The following is a 17,693-nucleotide window of genomic DNA, read 5'->3' on the forward strand; positions in this document are numbered from 1 at the left end:
CTGCAGGGATGCTATAGGAGCTTTTTAAGTCATTCTCTGTTATAGGTGGGAGCGCCTCATTGCAAAGGAGCATCAAAGATTTACCAGCCTTTGCACTGCTAGGGTAACATACAAAGACTTAGGGGTAAAATCTTGAAAGAAATTATAAATGTTCCTAATTTATGGATAGCTTCTTAAACAGTACTGAAAACTACTGGAGTTACCTCTGAAGCACAGGACTGTAGTAAAGCACTAAGAAATTCCTAAAGTACCTGGTCATGGATGGCAGGAATTGCAGGGAACTAATGGACTGTACATCTATTGGTACACTAAAACAGGAAGAAAACTATATCACAACTAAGAGATCAAGGAAGTCATTACCAATGAACTATATGTCACAATATACTGAGGATGTTACTTAATTATGTAATGCTAAACAACCATACTCCAATCAATTGGAGTTGGCTCTAATCAGTGCAGCTGTTACGTGTTCCATTGTATTTACTTATTCTTTACTATTGTGGGTGCTGTACTATAACAAAGGCAGATGGATTTGCCTCTAGGGAAAAACTTGTCAGGCTGTGTGCTCTCCTTGGCCACCTCCTGGCAAAGGAGCATCAATGCAGCTTGGAAGAGCTCTGTGTAAAGGGCTCTTTTGTCTTGAATTCTGCCTCAAATTAATCAGGATCACTTTAAATGAGATGTCTGTTTACAGGCCAGGTAACATCAATAGGACCATTAGCTGAATAGCAAGTTATTGTAAAATATGAGGAAAGGTAGAAGAACTGGACCCAACGCCTGTGTGTCTCACTGCATACCCATAAAGTGGAAATAAAATTGCTTTGCCTGCTTAGTAAAGCAGTTTGACTGATAAGCACTAAGTATTGTTGTCATAGCTCTTCACTGTATGTGAAAAACATGGGGTGAAAGGGGGAAACCTCATCTTGGATTCAAGTGTTGGCCTGGGGCTGGCCTGGCCCAGGCAGTGGCTATAGCTGTAGCTGCCAGACCTGTTGCTGCTGCTGCCTGGCTGGAGCTAGGATGGCTTGAGGTGGTTTGTCATGGGGGCATGGGGAATGTGGGGGAGACCATGCAGCAGCAGGGAAGCTGATCTGGGCCCACGGCCAGAGCTGAACCTGCAGTCACCACCTGCCCCAGGCCAGGCCCAGAGGTGCCACTGCTGGTATTGCCTGGCTAGGGCTGGGGCCAGGGCCAGAGCTGCAGCTACTGTGTACTCCATGCACAGAACCAAAGCCAGGGGCAGAGCCAACTCCAGGGGAGGGAAGGGAGGTGGGGAGGAGGGAAAGATTGGGGGGGGGGGTAAATGGGTATTTTGCATTGGTTTTTCACCAGCCCCAAGGGACCACCCTGCTCAACATGGTATGGGATGGCCAAGGTAAGGGAGAATTGTTACCCTACATCACCACAGACCATATAAAGGAACACCTTTAGAGGCTGGACACCTTCAAGTGAGCTGGTCCAGACAGTTTACACCCCAGGGTACTTAAGGAGCTGGCAGGGATCATAACCCAGCCACTGGCACAGATCTTCAAGAACTTGTGATGCTCAGGTGAAGTGCCCGAAGATTGGAAGATGGCCAATGTGGTCAAGGAAGGGAGCGAAGTAGATCCAGGGAACTACAGGCCTATCAGCCTGACTTTTATTTCAGGGAAGATCTTGGAAAAAAATTATCAAAGAGACTGTTCTTGACAAACTGGCTGATGGCAACATCCTGAGGGACACCCACCACAGGTGTGTTGCGAGTAGGTCTTACCTGAGCAATCTCAACTCCTACAACCAGGTGATATATCACCTGGACAAGGGAGAAAAGATTGACGTTACATATCTTGACTTTAAAAAAGCCTTTGATCTGGTGTCCCATGACTTCCTCATGGAAAAATTGGCTAACTGTGGCCTCGGCCACATCACAGTCCAATGGCTGGGGAACTGGCTCTGAAGTTGGACCCAGAGTGTGGTAATCAACGGAAGTAAATTATTGTGGTGCGCCATGACCAGTGGTGTCCCCCAAGGCTCTGTCCTTGGACCTATACACTTTAACATCTTTATTAACAATTTAGACATTGGTGTCAGAAATGGGCTGGCCAAGTTTGCCAATGACACCAAACTTTGGGGTAAAGTGTCCACACCTGAGGATAGGCTGGTGATCCAGGCCGACCTCGAAAGGCTCAGAAAATGGGCGGATGAAAACCTGATGACATTCAACACTGAAAAACGCAAGGTATGCCACATCGGGGAAAAAACCCGCAGCACGGTTATAGGCTTGGCAGTGCTATGCTTGCTAGCACCATGGCTGAAAGGAACTTGGGGGTTATGATTGACCACAAGATGAATATGAGCCACCAATGTGATATTGCAGCTGGTAAAGTGAGCAAAACTCTGGCTTGCATCCATAGATGCTTCTCAAGCAACTTCCAGGATGTCCTCCTCCCGCTGCATTCAGCCTTGGCAAGGCTGCAGCTGGAGTACTGCATCCAATTCTGGGCTCTACAATTTAAAAAAGATGTGGAAAAATTTGAGAGATTCCAGAGGAGAGCTATGCGTATGATCAGAGGGCAGGGGAACAGGCCCTATGATGAGAGGCTGAGCGCCATGGGACTCTTCAGCTTGGAAAAGCACAGGCTCAGGGGGGACCTAGTGGCTGCTCCTTAGTATATAAAGGGTGTACATCTGGATCTGGGGGAACGCCTGTTTGCCAGAGCACCTCAAGGGATGACATGGTCAAAAAGTCACAAACTCCTCCAAAACCATTTCTGGCTGGACATAAGGAAAAATTTCTTTACTGTCCAAGCCGTCAAGGCCTGGAATAGACTGCCTCCAGAGGAGGTGCAAGCACCTACTCTGGACAATTTTAAGAAACATTTGGACGTCTCTCTTGCTGGAATCCTTTGACCCCAGCTGACTTCCCGCCCCTGGGGCAGGGGGCTGGACTCTATCATCTTCCATGGTCCCTTCCAGCCCTAGTGTCTATGAAATCTACAAATGCCAGGAATAAGGTTGCCTGCTCCTCCACTGCTATTTTCCCCCACCACGGTGTGGGGGTCAAATTCAAGATGACCCTCCCAGTTATTAAATTCTATACATGGAAAATTATAACAAAGTTGTAACAAATTAAAACTAAGTTATAATTTTCCACGTCCAGAATCTAAATTATGGGGGGGGTCTTGAATTCAGGTAAACATGGTAGTAAACTCACTTACATTGTGAAAAGTGTGACCTTAGAAACTGACCCCAAAAAAATGTCAAGGATTACTACTATTTCTAAGGCTGTGTTCATCAGCAACTAATGAATGACTCAAGACCTTATCTCTGCACACATGCTATACCCACTGAGCTGCTTGACGCTATGACTGCCAAGAGCTTGTAGTTTTGGTTCAAAGCAGTCAGCTTTTTAACCACAAGTGCACCCAAAGTAGAAAACAGAACAATGAAATTTCTTACCGAAGATCAGAACTAAGAACCTCTTCGGGAACTTTGTAGCAAGTGGCCCAGCTTGACACTTCTGTAATGCCATAAAGATTGAAAATGTGTGTTTTGTTTTCCCTGTCCTTCCAGCTTCTCAAGACATCCAGTGCAGGAAATGATTCTCCACCAAGGGCTAAGACACGGAGTGAAGTGCTTGCAGACAACACACTTGACTTAATACACTGAGCTCCAAATTTTCTGAGAAATGTTGGTGTTGCCTGAGCAATATTTAGGAAAAAAACCCCAAAAAACATAAAGCAAAATTATCTGTTAAACGCATACATATTTGCTCTTAAGAAACTGCTGCAAGAGCCCAAGTGCTTCCTCCTTCACAACAAAAAGCAAAATGGATTCACAATTGCAATTATATCCATTTCCAAATGCTTAACACATTTGCAAGAGACTGGATTAGTTAGAACGAATGGAACAGGAACATCATGTTGAACAAAGTATAGTTATACATTGTTATCCCATCAGAAATTGGTTCTCTCTCTAAAGGTCAAACAGCAAAGTTAAGCAATATAGGTCTTACTCTTGCACTGGAATCCACTAATGCATACTGCTTCACCCATATAGAGATTCACTGATTTCCCTAGAATTCTGCAAAGAAGTAGGGTCTTGTTAATGAATACTAATGGCGAAACTAAGTAACATTTAAGATCAAGACTGATGAAAATGTGTCTAGGGTATGAACAAATGTACACTGTAAAGAGAAGGGAGAACTCAGAAAGGTTCATTAGCTGTTGTTTTTAGAATTAGTTTGCATAAACCTGAAGTGATACAAGTTTGCTAAATTGCCCTAACTTTGAGGCTGAATGAAGCAGAGTTAAAATGGAGCAGTCTTGTTAAAACTGTATAGCTATAGAATCATGCTGAGCTAACAGTCTCATTTTAACAACTTGTACGAGCATCCTTTGATATCAATATAATTGTTACACCTGTCTACACCCTCACTGCACCTTCCCTAACGCAAGAAGAAAATGCAGGCCTCCCTATCAACATTTAAGTAGAGGGATCTTGGAAACTTCTTCCTTGGGGGGAAAAATGGCAGCGTTTTAACAGACATTTATACAACGTTTTTCACCTCCAGATCTACAAGAGTTTTAACTTACACATGAACTGGGCAGATCTACTGATTTCTCTCTTGCTGGGTAATTTTCTTTAGTTACTACGAAAATCAGAGCTATTTAATATCCAACTGACCATTTAGTCTTTAGTGAATCTTAAGTGAAAATAAAGTGGGGGGGGGAGGAAGAGAGAGGGAGAAGCTATGTGTTCACTCATCTCAATTTTCCATAGTTTTTACTCAATCCATCCACGAAATTCAAAACCCTCCTAAGGAGGGCAGCTTCACAGTCAGTTAGACTAGGCACCATCAGAAAAAGTATTCTCTAACTAACCTCCTTAAGGCACTTTTACAATTTATTTCAACACGAGATTCTTACCTTCACAGATCAAGAAAGTGATTATAAAGGAAAATGTAAAGTGAAAAAACCTCTTAACCAACATCACTTGCTAAAATTGTCCAGCTGCTTGGGAATTTTATTTGCTAGTTAAGGATGGTCCTTCATGAAACAGGTCAGAGAAAAATTAATAAAAACAGCAGAGAAGCAAGAATGATCAAAATGTTTTAATATAACAGGAGAGATACCAAAACAACAGGATTGTGCTAACTCAAGCTACTGTAAACAGAACAAGATCTGGTAATTAACATTTTTAACTGCTGGATTCTTTTCTGTTGCAATTCACTGTTAAATAACCCTGAATTTATACCTACAGTCTCCAACTGCCTCCTTTTCACAAGGAGAAGAGGAAACTCTTCAAACAAGCATGCATCTCCAGGGGTAAAAAGGACATCATAAGGGTAGAATATGAAATTTAACAAATCTATTTAAAAATTAAAGAAAATACTCTTTCCCAAGTGAGGCCTAGCATATTTCACAATTACAGCATTATTTTTAAAAAGCCAATTACTTTATGGCAATACTTAGGACACTTACTAATCAGACTATAAACACTATCTCCTGTATATAAAATATATTCTGCTCTTACAGCTCTAAAAGATTTTTTTAAATGAATTTGCACCTCCTCACAAGAACAGAGAATTTGTAATTTGTTTCACTCACAATAGCTTTTGTATAGTGCCATTTGATACCACACTATCTAAAACAGAGGTTATTCAGTGAATAAGGATTCCATAGGCTCATGCTTTTTATATATGTATTTTAGAGGCAGATTACGTTTTGAGGCTATTCAAATTTAAATTACATAGGAGGAGATTTTAAAATATAATTATATCACAGGAAAAGAAACAAATGCAATTTTGGGATAGCAGTTGATAGTAAACAGCCATCCTGTTTCTTACTGTTGTAAAAGTGACAAGAACTGCCATGTTATAAAAGGCGCTACTGATGGGTTCCTTAGTTGCTTGCATTTCTGGCGATGGGGCTCCTCTCATGACTAAGGGTAATTTATGTGAGTACAAGTAGCATGATCAAGTTCACTGTCAAATGTCAAAGTGAAAATCAGAAAAAAGTTTTAAAAACTGTTAGCAGCTGCATGTCAGCCTTGTCTTCAGTTGTATCTCATCTGCCATATGGCAGCTCAGAACACTCCATCAAACTATAATTTTCAAAACTTCATGAGTCACAAAGAGGCTTGGCAACAAAGAGGATAGCAAAGACACAAAAATGGAGCTGATGCTATAGTGAACAATTCTGTCAGAACTTCAATATTGTTCCTATCCATTACCATGATAAAGCAGCACAGGCTAACAAAGGAGTAAGACATAAAAGGAGTAAGACACAAAAGACTTCTATCTCAGCAACACAAACTGCAAATGACCTACCTGCAATACTGTCACTCTGTGACGGTGAAAGAGAGCAATGGATAACTTCTGAGGCATCATTTTAATTGGGTTTGGTACTATAAGTAGAGAGGCTCCACTTGTCAGAGCAATGAACAGCTCAACTACAGATGGATCAAAAGTCAGGGGTGAGGCCAGGAACAGCACATCATCTTGTGTGATCTTAAATATGGATCTAAAATAATAAAAGTTAAGGATTAAAATCAGATGCATATTTTAAAGGTTGTCTGACACAACTTAACTAAAGAAGGGGCCTCAGTTGGAGTAGCCACCTCTTGGCCTACACTGATAAATTTTGAGGCCAAACAGGATCATCTGCATTATTTAGACTGACCACAGTAGTTCAGCAAACAGTTCCAGCATAAAGCTCTTAACTTCTGGATGAGCTAAATCACATCCTTTAGAAAGATATCTGCCTTACTGCTGGGAAGGTGAATTTTGTTCCGATTCTGAATTGGCTATATTCTTTTACCAATGTCTCTCTAAATCTGGAACTTTTTGCCATTCCAGGCTGAATTAATTCTTCCCCCATTATTTAAGTTTCCAAGGAGATATTTACCAGAACGCTGAGCTGGACAAAACAAGAAAATTTTTTTTAAAGGAAAATAATTCCATTACGGGAGGTAGAAAGGGTATCTGAGAATTACAAGATTAACTCCAAACTTTCTTAAGCCATTTTATTCAGGCTACTGGCAATAGAATGCTTATATTATGACATATCTGGAAGTAGCAAAATCAGATGAAACATATTAAATGGCTACACAAAGAAAGTAATGAACAGCATTCAATTTAGAAACAAAATGAAACAAAGCTCCCAGAGAAAAAAAACTTAGCAAATTCATACAACCAAGGGCTCTGCTGAATTGTGAAGTTATTTTGAAAATTCAATCCCTGAATTAGTCCTTTAAAGAAATGTAAAGGAAAATTCAGGAGACATGGTCAAGGAAGATAAACTTACTGAAGATGATGAATATTTGGCACAATACATTTATGAGGCACTCTGACTACTTTGGGGAGCCCTGTAGTTCCTGATGTATGTAAGATGTATGCTAAAGTTTGCTGTTTCCCGATATCCAGATAACCCGCTTTTGATGTCTCTGTTTCAAACTGGTCCAGAAGGGTTGTATAATCTGTCTCCTGAGTACTTGTATCTTTGGTGGTTTCATTTTTGTCTTTTGCACCAACTAGATGAATATTTACATAATCATCCTTCCAGTTAGTTTGGAAAAGAGTTAACCCAATGTGCTCTATTGCGGAAGAATTTTGTAAAAACCAGCTTGAATGAGATAGTCTGAATTTCTGTAAGAGAATAGAACAGTTAAACAGGAAAGTTAAGCATACAGCTTTATTATCTTATTGTCTCTATTGTTCATTATACACTATTGGAAAGCAGACCAGATTTTTCATAAGCAAGCACTGACTGAGTAGCAGCTTCTGGGACCCCCTCTGGAAAAGCTTACTGAAACAATTTTCAGCTTGGAAGCTCACTCATGTGGATGCACTTAATATGCACTTATTTACACAGAGGATGCAAAAAGAACAACCCAGGACAGAAGGAAATCACAAAAGTTTAGGGCTGGAAGGGACCTCATGAGATCCTCCTGTGCTGGGCAAGAAAGACTGCCAGAGTCAAATAAATGGTGAAGCCTTATTTGTGCCTTTTCAAATTCTGACAGTACAGAAAGAATTAAGGAAAAAAAAGACTGTCTTAAACTATATATTTGCAAATTTCCCTAAACAGCTCTAAATCCCACTTTTAACCTACATTTAAGAGGAACAAGACTGGAAAGTTCCTAAATACACATGCACACCATCATGGAATGCATTATAACAGGGGGAATCAAAACTTATTTGGCTACACGTGCTGGATACGTGCTGCAGGACAGGTCCACAGACACCCTCTCCCTCATGCGAGATCCAGTGCAAGTGGTGTCCAGTCCAGTCCAGAACCCTCACCAGACACAGCACCCACAGACCAGTCTAGGATTTGTGCTACACCTGGTGCCCATCCTGTATCAGCCTTGCCCAGGCACTACACGTGACAGTCCAGGACTGGCTGGGGCAGGTACAATGTGCAGCACGGGTCCCAGATCCTTCATGCAGGGCCAGTGTAGTGTATGGGTCAATTTTGAGACCTAGAGGCAGCCTTAATGACCAGATGATGAGGCTTTGTGGGCTGGATCTGGCCTGTGAGCTGCATCTTTGACACCTCTTTGTTACAACACAGAAGCAATTTGTTAACAGGAAAATAAGATAATCCTTAGAGGAAAACATTCAGATATTTCACATAACCTGAGAATGTCTGTAAAAACAAAACATCCCACCACTCACTATCAAAACAGAACCTCGATTTACGAGGTTTTGGTAATAGAAAGGGCAACTACCTTAAGAGCTACAGGTTTCTAAACCACAGCTGATATTCCTTTTAATGGCTTTATCACTGACCTTTACTTTGTCATTCTCAACAAGGATATATTGGAGATTACATTTCTTCATAAAATAAGTAGACAACATTGGTGGTGCATCTGGATCAACAGGAGAATATGCAGCTGGTACTTGAAGAATTCTACCAAGGCAAAATTTATGCCCAATTAAGAACATTTAAAGATTAAAAAGTTAAAAATAAACCTTAAGTTTTACATAAATTCTATATGGCTTTTTTATCCTTTAATGTCCTTTAAATTTGTAGATTCAGGCATTTTTAATGTAGGTAACAGTAAGGTTTCTAACCATTTCTGTTAGTTTCTTTCAAACAGGGTTGAAAGGAAACAGTTAAAGCTATCCACATTTTTCTGCAACCTGTATAGCATGAAACACCAAGAAACTGGTCTAGATGAAAATACATGCCATTCTTCTTAGCCAAACAAGTTGAAGATGCAAGGAGTGAACCCTACACTATTAAAATTATCAGAAAAGATTCCACTGACCCAAGCTGGACCTGAATTTCAGTGAGTTTCTGTTACTGCTTAGAAACCAACAATAACTGTACAAGCAAGCATGTATACACACAAATACATGTTAAGAACATCATCCTTATTTGTTCAAGATACCTGGCATATGAATATTTAATTTACAAAATTTTATCCTCATGAGTAAATAAATGTGGATATATGTATTATTCCATTCTAATTTACTGTAGTACCTCTTTACACTGCAGTTTTTCTTAAATGATTACTAACATCACAATTGGATCTATGCTCCATCTAGTGGCTTTAATGTGTTAAAATGAGACTTCTTCCCTCTGTGTTTACCAAAACCCTAAGCACTTAGGTGAAAAAAGTGGCTTGGATATTAATCATTTTGTAAATGAATAGTTTGCTAAGGCTTGCATTTTACAAACAGTACTGTTATCTGGGTTTCCTCACAAATGAATTCTTGCTACAATAAAGCTAGCCCAAACAAAACATAGGTGTTGCAATGCTGACATGTCAGCTCCTCATTTTTAGACACTCATCTGCCTACTGGAATTTACAACCCTGAGCTGAGTATCTTATATAATAACTTATACTCCATTTTTCTTCAGGGGTTAGGTACCTTACACTAGGCGGCAGGGAAACAACTATCTCCAGCTGGGATTCGCAACTCTCTCCTGGTGGGAAAGGCCTTTGCCAGCCCCTCACAAAATATAGCGAAGATAAGAAGAGATGTTGTTTCCTTTGTAGATTCAGACATTTTTAATGCAGATAGCAGTAAGGTTTCTAACCATTCCTGTTTATATGAAATAGTTGAAAGAAAATAATTAGAACAATCCATGTTTGGATATCTGGACCCTCTGCTGCTTTCTTTTCCAATAGCTTGGTGGTTAGAGCCCTCACCTTAAATACCAAGTGGACCAGAGGAACAGCATTAACTCTAGAGCCTAGTGATTAAAGCGCTCATCTGAGAGAAGACAAGACAAATAAAGGGTCCCATCTGTTCCAAGTAATATTCCACTTTTAAAGCAATCCAGTTTGCAGTGAAATATTCAGAAACAAACAAGGTTTCCCCTCTAAAATGACTGCTTTAACCACTAGGCTTGGAATACTAATCCCTCTGAAATATTTTTCATGCAAAGTAGAACAAGGTCAGCAAGATGGACTGTCCCATGGTTTCAGCATGCACCTGGGAAGATAAAAACCCCTCAAGCAAAGAAGGAACCACACCTGGGTCTCTTACAGTACTTTTCCCTAGTGCAATCACTGAGCTACATAAAAGGTAAGGAGCAGAAACAGCACCACTGCATCCTCTTTCATCCACAATTTCTATAGGGCCGGACAGGTATTCTTAGAAAATGCAAGCCAGATTGGGCATGACAGGCAAGACAGGTGGAGGAATACCTACTTTGTGAATCTTGAGAGGGTTTATGCACTGAATTCCTCAGCACTATGAAGTTCTAGACATGCCCACAAACTGACATTTAGGTACCCAGGAATTTTTACTAGTGAAAACTTAGGTCATATTTTATGGACACCGCAAGTTACAGTGCTTGATGCTAATGCAATCTAGGCAATAATAACACTACAAAGGGCTAAAGTGCATCTTTCACACACTGGTGCACATGCAGATTTCATGTTGGACATATTATGGCTGTGAAGTACAGATAAAATGAAGAGTGATTTAAGAAATGACATTTAAAGCCCAAACTTGTTAGGGTATTTTCCCCAGTTAAGGGCTACCATCTTTGTTCATTTTGCATGTAAAAACAAAATGATGTAATTGAACACAGTTATAACAGCTAAACATCACTGAGCAGTAAGTACATGCCAGCTCAAGAAATTTAAAACTCGTTTAAAAAAAAAAATTCCCTTGCAAAGCTTTATGTACCACAAGCCAAGAAGCTCTGGAATGTTTTCCTCCCTGGCTTACCCGTCCATCAATTAAGATACGCAAAATTCCAAACACTTAATTTTAAAAATCAGATAATATGGAGCTAAAACAAAGACATTGGGCATTGCAAGCACCACAGTGCTGGGGGCTTTGAAAAGTGCCCATTGCTCCATTGCTAGCAGTTGTACAAGTGGCAAAATGCGCATCAGCGTGTAGAAAATGGCGGTGGTCTGCTTTCAAACTAAAACACATAGAAAGTGTTTTAGCTCATCAGTGCACTGCCACCATTTTCTCCATGCTGATGTGCATTTTGCTGCTTATACAACTGTAAGTGATGCAGTGCCATGCCCATCAGCTAGCGTGCAGGACAGACTCAATTAATCGAATCTGCTCCAACACGCCAGATCTATGACACATGCAAACACAAAAATGTATGGGTATAAATGCCCATAGCCTACGACAACTTGAGTAGTTTTAAAATGACTCTGCATGTTAGGGAAATAAGAAGGAGATAAACTTCCTTAAGAGAGATGAGATAAACAGAAGAACAAGTATAAGTATTCAAGGCATTACCCCAAAATCCAAGATGGTAAATTTATTCCTGGATAGCAGTAGAGGCCTATTTCACACCTCCTTCTCTGATCACAGTATTTTTGCAGGAAAACGGTTAATTCCATGGCAAGGTTCGCAACCATGTTGTAAGTGTAGAAAATTGGAGGCTTATCATTACATTCATCAAAACATACTGCATTTCTATCAGAATATAGGGTGGCTGCCTGACGCACCATCTCCTGAAGAGTCATCTCAAATTACAGATCTTCAGTCCTTTGAACAGGTAAAAAATAAAGGGAAAAAAAGTCAGACTGTGTTATAACAGAATATTAATATTATAGGCGTTTTAGTCAGTTAAGAAAAAAATCTAGGAAGTGCATCTGCATGAGATCTCCTCTGAACATTATTTTTACTAGTAAAACCTTAATTTCTAAATCTGAAGTCAATATTTTTACTGAATATTATTTTTGCTGACAAAAATACCCTTGTCATATATAAGGCCTCTGCACTGTATCAAAAAGGGACAGTTACTTACTGTTGCTTTCTTAATTAGCAAGTTAATATGACCAGCCAATTTTCAGTTTCATCTTCTCAGGAACTCCTGAAATGCATACTTTTTAAAACACTGGTGGAAATTATTTTCCCTTTGTAGGCAAAAATCACTTTCCATTTGGAATGTTTATTTTTTAGGAGGGAATATTTCTGCTAATATACTTCTATAGTTGCTTGTCCATATACAATGTCTCTTTTAGAATCTTTGAAAGTGAATTTAAAAAAAACTTACTTAAAAACAATAATTTTCAAGATGCCAATTTACTATTGCCTGATAGAACCACCATTTCACACCAAATCTTTAATCAAATGTGTTTTAAATATGCAAGTAGAAACAAATACAAGATAACTGAAAATTAGTTTTCCCTTTTTTTACCTGGTAATGCCCGAGTTCAAAGTTCTGTTCCTCCATCAAGGATATAATACATCGCTATTTTGTAAACGTTCTTTTTCCCCCATTCTTAGGATATGGATTTGTCATTTAGATGAAGTAATTACATCTTTTCCATGTTGAGATTATTTTGTATACAAATAGGTCTTTTACTAGGCAAATTTGTGTGTGGGCACTGTAAAAGAAAAATAATGACTGTAAGACTTTAAAAATATTTAAATTCACAATATTCCTAAACATGTCTGCACTGATTTTTAGGATGAAACACAACAACAGGACTTGTCTGTAAAACATACAGCCTAATTTAATCCAAATGGCAATTGCATGTCGCTGGATCAAAATCCAGGTGTTTGTATTGCTTTGGGGCTCTTCTGTTTATTTTACTTCAATAAGTAGTATTATTTAATGCAACTTTCCACATAAGTAAGTTGATGTTTACTACTGAGGGAGAAACACATCTACCAGTTCCAATGAAAAGAGCATCAACGGGCGAAGAGACCACAACAACTACTTTCTAAAATTACTAATGTGATTTGAATCACTTAAAATCACAACGATTAGGAGTACTGTATGTTCTTGCATATAACCCATCACTTTTTCCTCCTAAACCATCTCGCAAAGACTGGGCTGTGCATTATATACTAGAAAAACAGATCCCCATAGATGCGGGAGCCATAGCAATTCATATGGTCACCATTCCTTCACCACTATATTTCTGGCATAAGAATATGCCCCTTACGCAACAGCACGAGACTGGTCTGTGGCCTGACCCCATGTGTGGCTCTGGTGTGCAAGGTCCAACGCAGCATGTACTTCTGGAGCCAGCATCTGGCTCTGGACCTGGCATGCCAGGTCAAACCCAGCCAGTGGCCAGCATGCAGGCCTGGACCCAGCATGCAGTTATAGACTCAATATGAGGTCCCAGACTTGCCACAACAGGTCTGACCCAGCAAGGTGCCCTGGAGCCAGCCCGAGACCCTGGTTTGGCAGGTTTGGAACTGGGACACGGCCCGAGCCCCAGCACACCAGGATGGTCTGTGGGCCCCATTGGTGCTTGGGACAGGCAGCACTCTTGGTTCCCTATTTGCTGCTACTGTTTACCAGAAAGAACAATTTATTTTCTCGTTCCAGCGGCCCTTTCAAAATATGCAAGGGGTTCGGTATGTGAAAAAATACAGGAATAAAGACCCAAGATGTTCCTTCAAAGCCAAAAATCTCTGCAGTTTTCTTTACACATACAGAAAACTGCCATTTACTTACTGATCTGTGGGCTACGTGGATTTTACTTCCAAACATTTGGCAATGAATCCTTCTTGGCACTGTTTTAAATTGGTCAAGTTCAGTTCTGCTGAGTTCGCTCTTATCATGTACACTCAGTGTCACCAAGCTGTAATTCAGCATGACACACTCGAAGAAAAAAGACAAGAAAGCCTGACAGTGGGTATATTTTTGGGATTTTTTGTTTTGTTTTTAAATAGTCTCATGGATTTTCCAGGGGGCTGTAATTGCACCCCCCAGCAATTTACACTTTTTGTTAACAAATACAATACCACAAATGCTGTTTTAGGAGAATGAATTTTTTCTTTATTTGCATGCATGTAGCTTGCTCCAATACAGGGGTGTTCAACCTCCAGCCCACAGGCCAAATATGGCCTTACAGTCATCCCATCTGGACTGAGGTGGGGGTCTGGAGATTTGGCAATGGGAGAGGCACTCTCCTCCCTGCCAAAATCCCGACCCTTGGGCCATGCCCTACTCCCCCTGGGATGGATTAGGTCCCTTTCCCCTGTGGGGCTGTGCTGGGGGGGGGGGGCACCCCCTGCGTACGACGATGCTGCCTGCCTGCCCGCCCCAGGTGCTGGGTCCGAGCCAGGGGCTGCCCTCCCCACAAAAGGCGGCAGACGGAACCTCGCGCAAAGCCGCGTGGGGAGGGAGTCAAGGGGCCACCAGAGCGCGTGCGCCATCGCACCTTCCTCGCTGCGCAGCAGTTCGTGGCGCGAGGAAGGAACTGGAGCGCACGCAGCCACGCGCTGGGACCACATCGCGCGCCGCGAGGGCCGGACCGGTGGCAGGGGCAGGGGCCACACGCACCTGCTGGGCGCCGAGCGGCTGCCGCGGGAACCTGCGCCTGCCCGTGACAACAGCAGCGCCACCGCACAGCTGATTGGTCGCGGCCTGCCAGTGTGCGGATCGACGTCCTCCCCCCAGGAGGCGGCTCTCATTGGTCGACCGCGCGCCACAAAGCCGCCTTTTCATTGGCTAGCGGCTGCTGCGTTCTGATTGGATACACGGGAGGGGGCGGGGAGGAGAGAGCGTAAGGAGCGAGTGCTGGCGCAGGGCGTGTTGGGTTGCACTGCTGTGCTTGTCCCGGGTGCCTGCTTGTGATTGGATGCTGCTGAGAGACTCGGGGGTTCCCACCAAGCATGAGGTGGTACAGTCCAGCCTGCAGCTCGTCCCCTCGCCGCTCCGTGGGGTCTGGAACCCACCCAGTGGCGCGGGGGCGGGGCAGGATCCCGGGGCAGGGGCTGGGTAGCAGCGGAAGAGCCTGGGATGCGGGGAGCCAGTGCCAGGCTGCTCCCCGGGCAGCAGAGCCCACAGGGTCCTTGCCTGCATGGGAAAGGCTGTGCTGAGCCCTTCTGGAAGGATCTGAGACAGGTTGAGCCCCTCTGGAAATTTAAATTGACACCATCAGTGAAGTGCAAACATTGCAGAAGGCTGGAAGCAGCTCCCCAGCATGGGACAGTGCAGCACCGCCCTGGGGACATGGGGGCCCATTACCACCTTGGCACGTTTTTTCAAATGACTCCACATGCTAAGTTGGCAGGACTGCCCGTGGCTTGTGCCCACAAATATCTGTTTCAAGGTAAAAGCTTCTTCCTGAAAGCGTAGATCAAAAATAATGGTGACATATGAGACTAGAGAGCGCTTCTGCAGCAGTTTATCTCAATCGACTGGTCAATCGTGGAGCTGCTGACAGTGGAGCTCAGTCTGTCAGAGGCTCCGCAATCGGGAGCAACAGGTCGCATGTGGCTGGGCTGAACCAGGCCTCCTGTCACCCAGCTGGGCTGAGTGAGTGGGGTCAGAGACCAGGGGCTTGTCTGGGAGGCAGGGAGGGGTCGTGGGGGACGGTAGATCATGGGGTGCCAAAAAGTGATCTTCACCTTAAAATGGTTGGAGACCACTGCCCTACAGATACTCTGGGAGGAAGCATTTACACATACACATGCACATCTAAAGGATACAATGTCAAGCAGTTGGATTAGTTAAAAATCTAAATCCAAGTGTCCATTAGACTGCTGTCTGATGAAATATCACCTTTATTCCTCCTGACCCTTTTTAAGGAGTATTTATCTATACAGCAAATCTGAATGGAGCATAGTGTCTGAGAATGTTGTGTCTCATTCCTTTAGGTTTTGGCAGTGTGCAGGGAAAAGACAACACTTAATTTTTTAAGTCAGGGTTTCATCCTGAATGAATCAGAGTCCTGGCTCTGGCCAAGTTGGCCATCTGTAAGACCAGGAGGGAGACTCTGCTGGGGGCAGGGGGGAACCTGGGAAAGTGTGGGGCTGCCTTTCTGCTCATGCCTCCACACCGTTTCACTGGTCGGTGTCAACAGGCTCCCTCAGCTTATTCAGGGGGCAGGGGCACTGCCAGCATATCCCCTTCTGGATTCCTTATTATTAACATACGATTGCACTCCCCATCCTGTTTTCTCTTTATTTGTCCCAAGAAATCGGTTTATGTGTCCTCAGTGGCCTCCCTTATTAAGGGTGTCTTATAGTATTTTTTTTGGTGGGCCTAAGCCTGTGACTCTATAGCACTCCTAATAGGCCTGAAGGAATCACAACCAAGCTACCTGCCATGTACAACTGTGTTTAAAACAATTGTTAGCAAGGTTAACTGTAACAGTGCCATTCAAAAATAGCTATAAGGCATTTGCACAGGCTTTCATGCACAAGGTTGATCTCCATGAATTCTTTTCTTTATGGAAGGCTGCTGAGGAAAAGGGGAGAGAAATCCTCCTCCAACAACTGTTTAAAACATGGCTAGAGATGAGTTATCCCAGCGTAGAAAGGGCTCCTTGTTAATGGACAGAGCAGAGATCAAGTTACTCCTTCCCACAGAAATGTATGCTTTTTGGTTGTGGGGAAGAAGGAAAGGAATTTAAAGTTTTTAATTCCTTCTCGCTAAATCACTCCTGATTAGTGGAAAGGTACTGGCATGGGATGGTGCTGCTCCCGAATTTTTCATTGCCTTAATCTTGAGTAAGATCCAGTTGTTGGGGTTTTATAAAAAGGGCTTGATACCCATTTCTTTGTGGGATCTAGAAGATCCAGATGCAGATGTTCTCTTGATTGAGAACAAAGTAAGGATCCAACTCTGTTTTCATTGAAGTCCAGAGTTTTAACATGATTTTTATTGTAAATGTTACCTAGTGCAAGTCCTGATTCAGCAAAGCATTTCAGTAAAGCCAAATTATATGACTACCTTTACAGGTTGTAGCCATGTTGGTCTAAGGACATAGGCAGACAAGGTTCTTTGGGTGAATCTGATACATTTTATTAGACCAACTTAAATAGTTGGAAAAAATTTTCTTAGCAGACTTTTGGGTTTAAAAACCCTTAGGTTGAAGAAGCCTCTGCAGTTGCATAAATGTATGCCAAAATTTAAGCACATATTTAAATGTTTTCTTTTTCTGAATTGGGGCTTTAGGTCTTCAGATTTGTATAATTCACATCAACTGAAAATATCCCAGTTAAAATACAGTAAACAGTACGGCTCTGCCATTTAACTATATAAAGAAAACAAACAAGATTTTTTTTTAACCTTTTTCTTTTCAGTAAGAGTATTGCAAGTAGCCTTAGATGACCTAATCAGCGACCTAGTGATCGATGGGAAGTTGGGTGACAGCGACCACGAGCTGATCACCTTCACCATCCGCCGTAAAGCTGGCAAGTCGGTCAGCAACACAGAAGTCCTTAACAGGCTTGTCAGTGAGGCCTTAAGGGACCATGACCCCAGGGAGAGGGGAGTTCAAGAAGAGTGGTGGCTCCTCAAGGGAGC

At 42.2% G+C, this 17,693-nt stretch overlaps 1 protein-coding gene across 4 annotated transcripts in view; it reads right to left on the bottom strand.

Moving 5' to 3' along the window:
- Positions 1 to 14,816, bottom strand: part of AASDH (aminoadipate-semialdehyde dehydrogenase) — a 72,423-nt gene extending 57,607 nt beyond the window's left edge. For all 4 annotated transcript variants that reach the window (XM_019552835.1, XM_019552836.1, XM_019552834.1 and 1 more), the window contains exons 1-7: positions 14,721 to 14,816; positions 12,615 to 12,804; positions 11,708 to 11,959; positions 8,774 to 8,894; positions 7,287 to 7,627; positions 6,311 to 6,503; positions 3,439 to 3,680 (exon numbers count right to left, since the gene is read on the bottom strand). In XM_019552835.1, coding sequence (XP_019408380.1) covers positions 3,439 to 3,680; positions 6,311 to 6,503; positions 7,287 to 7,627; positions 8,774 to 8,894; positions 11,708 to 11,937 — 1,127 coding nt within the window. In that variant the 5' untranslated portion in view covers positions 11,938 to 11,959; positions 12,615 to 12,804; positions 14,721 to 14,816. The remainder of the gene's footprint in view (positions 1 to 3,438; positions 3,681 to 6,310; positions 6,504 to 7,286; positions 7,628 to 8,773; positions 8,895 to 11,707; positions 11,960 to 12,614; positions 12,805 to 14,720) is intronic.
- Between the last annotated feature and the right edge of the window lie 2,877 nt (positions 14,817 to 17,693).

Source organism: Crocodylus porosus, unplaced genomic scaffold (genome assembly GCF_001723895.1).
Source record: "Crocodylus porosus isolate Cpor-Errol unplaced genomic scaffold, CroPor_comp1, whole genome shotgun sequence".
In the NCBI taxonomy this organism is placed as follows: domain Eukaryota; kingdom Metazoa; phylum Chordata; order Crocodylia; family Crocodylidae; genus Crocodylus; species Crocodylus porosus.